The sequence below is a fragment of the Ostrea edulis genome, chromosome 7 (assembly GCF_947568905.1).
Source record: "Ostrea edulis chromosome 7, xbOstEdul1.1, whole genome shotgun sequence".
In the NCBI taxonomy this organism is placed as follows: domain Eukaryota; kingdom Metazoa; phylum Mollusca; class Bivalvia; order Ostreida; family Ostreidae; genus Ostrea; species Ostrea edulis.
Genome location: NC_079170.1, coordinates 38,934,182 through 38,942,404, shown reverse-complemented (window position 1 = coordinate 38,942,404; position 8,223 = coordinate 38,934,182). Strand labels below are relative to the sequence as shown.

General features: G+C 38.7%; 1 protein-coding gene across 1 annotated transcript; it reads left to right on the top strand.

Moving 5' to 3' along the window:
• Positions 1-913: 913 nt before the first annotated feature.
• Positions 914-6,404, top strand: LOC125657223 (uncharacterized). The gene is made up of 2 exons (XM_048887900.2): positions 914-1,311; positions 5,676-6,404. Exons 1-2 carry the CDS (start codon positions 963-965, stop codon positions 6,113-6,115), a joined length of 789 nt encoding a protein of 262 aa, XP_048743857.2. The 5' UTR covers positions 914-962; the 3' UTR covers positions 6,116-6,404.
• Positions 6,405-8,223: the final 1,819 nt, after the last annotated feature.

Here is an 8,223-nt window from a genome sequence, read left to right as displayed (position 1 = left end):
CAAAATAAAAGAATTTGTTCCGCCAAACCATTTCGGTACTAAGTTTAGGAATTCGCATCAAATACCCCTCGGACATTTATTAAATAATAATTTTTTACCAATATGAAAATTTTCATCATCTGGGAACTTTATCCAAATATATGTACAATGAAAACATCTAAAATATTGACCATATTGGCAATAAGCGAAAATCATTCAGTTTCAGTGAAGTTATATGTACTAGTATTGGCCCCACCGAGAAGACATCAAGTCCCGTCTTCATTATTACGTAGGATTAAGTACGTAGGGTGAGGGCTCATATAGGATATGCCTGCTGCCCAATCCCATCAAATTAATGAATAAATATTGTTTAAACACCCAGTCGCGCCTTTTCTCATTTTGCAAACACTTGTTCCGGAAATGTTACGTACGTCAACACCAGCCTGGAAACTGCCGGTTTCAGAAAAATGCAAGTTGATCTTGAAACTGTTTGCGTAAGTCATATACATATATGTGTGGTCTTGATAATATATAGCTAGAAATGATAGCTTTGTCATCAAAATAATGACAAGGGTTATCAATGTCCCGAAAACTCTTATCACGTCTAACATGGCGATTTCGTCAAGCCACAAGCTACTTGGGCGCAGCCACCTTTTCTTAAAATCAACTTAGGGAACCTAGGAATCTGCCTTATGTAAATTCTAAGGAATTTTCCCTAGTTGTAAGTTTTATTCAAAATTGCACGAAGGATTGAATTGAGTTCTAATGGACAATTCTTAATCTCGAGATAGCATATCATATGCATGCCCACAGGTGTTCAAAACTATAAATACCGTTATTTTGCATGCCTATAAGTTGGGTTTATTTGTTGTTTATCTTTGCTTTTAAAAGAGTTCAAGTCCTACTAAGTCTTATCATACTAGTGCATATTCGTAGGTCAAAAACACCGATATTCCTATTTGCTACAAACAATAAATAGAAAAATGACTAAATGTTGGATTTTTGCGATGTTGATTTTGATTTTCGTGGTCCAATGTATTGTTGCGAACGATTTGGAAATGAAGGCATGGAGAAAGAATATGGAGTCTCGTTTGTTGAAACTCGACCGGGAAAGTGTTCAACTGAAGATGAAAAACGAAGAACAGGATACGAAAATAAAGTTATTAATTGAACAGAACAATCAGTTAAAGGAAGTAGTTCGTGAAATAGGTATAAATACTGAACCGGGAAACGATAGTGGAACTTTAGTGAACACTTCTGGGGCTCGGAGAAAGGTCTTAGAACCCACGTACGAAAATCATCACAAAAGTAAAAGAAACGGACGTGAAAGACGTGAGTATTGAATGCACATTAACAATCTGATTCAGGTTACCAGCAATTCAAATATCTTGTGTACTACAGAAATACATCTCTACACTGCAGTAAAAAAGTGAAGATAACGAACAGTGATAAATCTGACAACTCATATAAAGAATACAGAAATGAACCCATGGGTACATAGTGTCTTTTGTGAGCAACTACATGTGTCTACGTTTTATTCAAAACAAGAGGTTTCTGGTTTGTTGCACGTACAAAGCAATATACCCCTGATTGCACGGTACAATAACCCTTTTTTCAGTCAGATTAAAACTACTCTCCTTAGGAAAGTATGCAGTGGTTTTAATTAGACTGGCCTTTTGATATAAACTAGAATCAAAACTAAAGAATGATAAAGGAAGATAACAAACAGTGATGAAAGAAATCTCATACAAAATTAAGAGAGGGCAAACATGGACCTCTGGACACACCAGAGATGTGATCAGTGTCTAGGAGGAATATATATCCCCTGTTGATCGGTCTCACTCACCATTAGCCCTTCATCTTAATCAAGTAAACGAATTAATCCATTGTTCAAAATACTGTAACGTTTCTGGGTTCGTTTTTGGGATTCGGCTATTCTACCTGAATAGATCAGCAAAACATATTTCTCAATCACAGATTTAAATTACAAGTATTTACATAATAATCACTTCGTTTCTCTGTAGCGCACGCACTTAGGGCCTTAAGCGTATGCGCTTTTCAAGGACTAAAGCGCACGCGCCTGTCGGGGACTAAAGCGCTCTAGCTTCACTTCAGTTTACAAGCCAGCTAAACAGTATATATTTATATACTCAAAGTCTTGAAAGCCTATTTCAGGCACGTAAGACTTTATTCAGTTTATACTTACAAAACCTTATTCTTTCCTGGCTACCTTTCACCCCGGCCGTCAGACACAGAATGCTCATCATCCCGATTGTCTCGGCTTATATAGTACCCAGGTATCACGTGCCGTCCGAGAACCTAAGGAAATTACGAATGTGAAACCGGAAGATATCACAACGTCACTACAGGGAACGAAGGGATATTTTGATCTCGATTACGACTTTGCTTCATTACCCACGCCTCCAGGAAATGCGTCTCGTATTCCTTTTAAAACATTGAGAACATTAACAAAATGAAAAACATTTATATATATATATATTTTAAAAATTGGAATCTGTACTTAGATGAACTGCCGCACTGTAATACAAGTTTAAAGCAATATCAAACATCAATCTTCAGAAAGTTACTTAACTCTAACAAATGTGCAATATCTTTGCACAGTACACAACAATATAGGAACAATTTCTAAACTCTATATTTTGTATTCTACAACAAAATCATCATGCCAAGCAGGTAAGCGTTTCTTCCGCAGGGACCTACTGTTTAGGTCTGCGCCCGGGCTTGCTAAATCATTTGCAGAAAAGTCTTGTTCATCGTCAGCTACAGGCATGCTGTTAGTCTCGCAACCTATCTCGTTTTCTTCCACTGACATTTCGTTTTCACCTGTCAATATCTGAGACTTACATTTTCGCATGTGATCACAATGAATAACACTGCTCTTGCCTCGAAATCCGCAAGCAACAGCGTAAAGGAAATCTGACAGCTTTTTCTCTATTACGAAAGGACCCCTCCAAAATGATGTCAATTTTGGAGAACAACCACTTTTTCTAGTCGGGAAGTATACATTGACCTTTTCTCCAGGTTCGAACTTAGACCATGCAACTTTTGCATCATGATACTTCTTCTGATGCAACATTTGCCTTTCAGTATTATCTCTAATGATTCTGTGCGCGGTTTCCAGACGTTCACGGAGAATCCAAACCCACTGATTCGAAGGGATATCTTTAATATCCGGGGGCATCTCGTACATCAGGTCCAATGGAGTAGTTGCTTCTCTGCCTAACATCAACATGTTTGGTGAGAAGTTTGTTGTTTCGTGCGCCGTGGACTTATATGCCATCAGTAGGTAAGGGAGATGCACATCCCAGTCACGTTGATTTTCCTGAACATAGGTACTAAGCATCGAGAGCAGTGTCCTGTTAAAGCGTTCTACCATCCCATCTGATTTAGGGTGGTAGGGGGTGGTACGCGTGTTCTTAATCCCTAGTAACCGACACATTTCAAAGAACAGTTTGCTCTCGTATTGGCGACCTTGATCAGAGTGAATGACTGAAGGCACATCGAATCTGGCAATTACCTGTTCCATTATCGTGCGTACCACGGTTTCAGCCTCCATATTTTGAAGAGCAAACGCCTCTGTCCACTTTGTGAAATAATCGGACACTACAAGTATATGGCGATTCCCGCTGTCCGTCTCTGGCAACTCACATAATATGTCTGTCGCAATTCTCTCCATTGGAGAACCTGAACCAACAATTTACATTGGGGCCCTTTGCTTTGGAATCGGATTCTTGCGCCTGGTGCACTTTTCACAAGCGGAAATGTACTGATGAACATCTTTTTGAAGACCAGGCCAATAATACCTTTGCCTTATTTTGGCCAAAGTCTTGGTAACCCCTAAGTGTCCTGAGGTATGGCTGTCATGACACATTTTTAATACTCTTCTGCGCTCTTCATATGGTATTATAGCCTGTTACGTTTCCTTGCATGAGGATAGTAGTACCCATTTTCGCACTAACAATCCTTCTCTTATGCACAATCGATCAAATTGATTCCAAAGTGATTTCACCACAAACCCTAGCTGTAATATGTCAGAGAGGAAAGGTCTTTTACCATTTTCAACCCACGAACGAACCAACTCAATGTCCTTGTTTTTAGTCTGAGCTTCCTTCAAAGTAAGGTTACTTTCCTCGCTTAGATTTCGATTTGTACTCACAGTTCGAACTTGATGCTCTGTTTCTGGTTCTGAATCGAACCCACACTGAGGACAGGGTATCCTGCTGAGTGCGTCAGCATTCCCATGCTTCCGACCTGGACGGTGTTCAATCTTAAAATCATACGTACTAATGACTTCTAACCATCTCGCCATTTGTCCTTCCGGATCTTTAAATCGTAGCAGCCATCTAAGTGATCCGTGATCTGTTCTAATGAGAAAATGACATCCATAAAGGTAGGGACGAAAGTGTTTCAGGAAATGAACAATAGCCAACAACTCTCTCCTTGTGACGCAATATCGCCTTTCAGCTTTTGTCAAGGTTCGGCTTGCATATGCTATTACACATTCTTTGTCATAAATTCTCTGAGATAGGACAGCGCCTATTGATGTTCCACTGGCATCAGTATCAAGTATGAACTGCTTGGTTACGTCAGGTAAGGCTAGAATTGGCGCGCTGATCAATCGATCACGCAATGTTTCAAAAGCTTCCTGGGTTTCTTTTGTCTACTGAAACTTTCTTCCTTTTTCAGTTAGTCGATTCAGGGGTTTAGCTATAAAGGCAAAGTATCGGATGAAGCGCCTGTAATAGCTACAAAGTTCGATAAAAGAACGAATGGCTGATACATTACTTGGAATCGGCCAGTCAGCAACTGCTTTCACCTTTTCAGGATCAGCAGCAATACCATCCTGCGATATTATATGACCTAGGTATAAAACTCTATTTGCAAAGAGGTTGCATTTTTTAGCCTTTAGCTTGAGGCCTGCCTGGCACAATCGTGTAAACACTTCTCCGAGATTTTCTAGCATGTCTTCAAACGACTTTCCAACGACAATGATATGGTCCAGATATACCAAGCACTTGTCCCACTGAAGTCCTGCAAGCACCGTCTTCATCAAACGCTCAAAGGTTGCAGGTGCGCAACACAAACCAAAAGGCATGACCTTGAACTGATATAACCCCTTGCGTGTAACAAACGCAGTCTTCTCTTTGTCCGCTTCTTCCATGCCAACTTACCAGTACCCACTGCTGAGATCAAGTGTTGAGAACACAGCGTGCCCTGATAGATGATCAAATGCTTCATCTATCTTCGGAAGTGGATACACATCTTTCACTGTAACTTCGTTAAGTCGACGATAGTCAACGCAAAAGCGCATTGTCCCATCCTTCTTACGAACGAGGACGACAGGTGACGCCCATGGGCTTACAGATGGTTCAATCACACTCTTTTCAATCATTTCATTGACTTGCGTATCCATCTCTTGAGACAAATGAAGGGGAATGCGTCTAGGCGCCTGTTTGATAGGACGTGCTGCGTGCTCAACATTTATCTTATGCTTAACTACATTGGTATGTCCTAAATCATAATTTGAGGTTGCGAACAAATTCATGTTGAATTCCTAGAAAATCAGATAGCAAAACAACGTGAAAATCTGTATTTTGTCGTCTTTTCAATTTTTCGTTATTTCGAGGCGAAAAGTCACTAATAATCGTAATATCGATTTCACTCTTCTATTTCAGAAGAAAGTTCACTGGAATTGAACATTGAAGGGATTGCGTTTTATGCCTACATCTCCTCCATCCACACCTCTGCCCTTGAAGTTAAACACGTTATTGTTTACGACGTTGTCGTTACCAACCGGGGCAACGGTTACCACGGAGATGACGGAATTTTCATCGTACCACAAACTGGCGTTTACGTTTTTACGTGGACTGTCGTTGTCCAGGAAGGTGAATATATAGAACTTGAAATCGTTCTGAATGACTCTCCTTTCGGGAGTATAATAGCTGACACGGTAAACCCCGCGTCTGGTGACTGGGATTGTTCCACCGGCATTGCAGTTAAGGAGGTCAATGCAGGGGACCACGTGTACATCCGAACATTTAACCATGATGCTCATACGATTATCTACAGCGGGACAAAGGCGCGGACTTCCTTTGCTGGTTGGCAGCTGCTCTAAATTCCATCTGGGACACAAAATTGGGCGTCAAGTTATGCAAATCGACAGTATTAATCGGATCGTTAATTCTTCACATGATGGTCAGTTACAATAATGCAACGTATCTAGATTACAATAGGATTCATTGGATGATGGTATCGGAATTCAGATATAACGTGATTTTTCTTGTTGAATTCGATATTCTAGGAATGATTTATCGGATTTGGTGATCCATAACTTTGATTTATGAAATATATTATCTTTCACACGATTGCGAATGTATAGAATACACGGATAGAAATTGAAACATGTGAATCATGTTGTAGTTTTACCTGTGTATTGTTTATTCATATGCAACGATATCCATAACCAACCATAATCTTCATCCGAAGGATCGCCCAATTTAGTCGCCTCCTACGACAAGCAAGGGGTACTGAGGATCAATTCTAACCCGGATCCCCACGGGATTAAAAATACTAGGTGCACATCTTCATATGGTGAGTAATGAGTGTACAAATTTTAAGAAAAATCCATGCACTAGTTTATTTAAACATACACGGACAAAATCATGTCTACAGACAGACAAACAGACGGATAGACAGACAGACGGACATGGTGATTCCAAAATACCCCCAAACTTTGTTTGCAGGAGTATAATGAATATAGAAAACAAACCTGTCATCTGCTATCAGTATAAGAGTACTATTAATTTGAAACTCTAAAATGTGGACATCACTAAAATTTCAAAGTTTCTAATCCCTAATTCTAATTCACAAACTAAAACACACAATCACTAAATGAATTGTAATACATAAAATCAAAACACAGTAATTAAAAACTTAATACACAAACTTAAACACATTAGTAACTAATATTCTAAAACACAAACTAAAAGTAAAGTAATGTAAAGTAAATTTTATTTAAAGTCGGCACTATATACATTCAACATGTCAAACACAAGCTCTGTAGAGCTTTTTAACCGACTATCACATTCAAGTATATCAAGGACAAAGACACATAGCATGCATGTACACATATACACAGACATATCACAGATTAACAAAAGAATACAAAATAAAAGAAAACTTCCATGCAAGAATACACAAGAATATACAGATACGAAAGCATAAAACTACGAGGAAGAAATAAAATACTACAAGCAAGAGTATATGTATAAAAAGCATCATTAAATTTCAAACCAATTAGCTATGTTTGCTGTTTCAAGTAAAAGCTGTATATTATAAGAGTTTTGAAAATAATTTAAATATAATTAAAATAAATGATGGTAGTAAATTAATCATGTAAATATTTAAAATTACATTGCTGATGGAATTTACTAAAAAATAAATAATAAAAGTAAAAATAGAAAAGAAAGGTCTATTGAGCCATGCAGACACACACACAAACGCTGCATAGATAAAAAGAGCAGAAGCAACATATAAAGCCATATACAATGGACCTAAGATCTGCATGATTTACACTTACATGTGGGACCAGACCAAGTGGAAATAAAACTTTTAAATTGATTTAAGGTGGTAAGATGCCTAGCTTCATTTGGCAAAGAGTTCCAGATCTTAGGAGCACTGTACCTAAAGGATTGCAACCCATACCTGGTTGTCCTGACACTGGGCACAATGGCACAAAACACACCTACAATATTGCACACATCCTTAAGTTAAAATACAAATTTAAGAAAATGAAAGTCTGTTTATCACAGATATTGTTCCTGATGGAGTCGTCAATATTCAGCCTGTCCACGCCGACTTCCACCGGTATATCACATTTGAACATTTTGATTTGCCTTGAAGCAGACGGACACTGATGGGGCAGTAATGGAGGACTAGAAATTCACGGTAGACATGTCGTATTTGTTGTCTACTTTGGTGTGGTACAGAGCGATTACTGCCAGGAAATTCACATCTAACGGGCTCTGACCGTGAGTGTGTTTAGAGTTTTCTACAAAACATAAACACAAACTAAGGCTTTATTGCAGAAGACAATGCACTGGCGGTAAAACCTAGAATGACTTCCACATATTTATTACATCCAAAGGTAGTTAGATACACGTTCTGTGATAAACCAGACGACTCATTCTTTAAAGAAAATACAGCTGACTGATGGCGACCCCA

Coding starts and splice junctions, on each gene's coding strand:
- LOC125657223 (XM_048887900.2), top strand. CDS start 963: ATGACTAAATGTTGGATTTTTGCGATGTTGATTTTGATTTTCGTGGTC. Junction 1,312..5,675: donor AAGAAACGGACGTGAAAGAC/GTGAGTATTGAA, acceptor CTTCTATTTCAG/AAGAAAGTTCACTGGAATTG.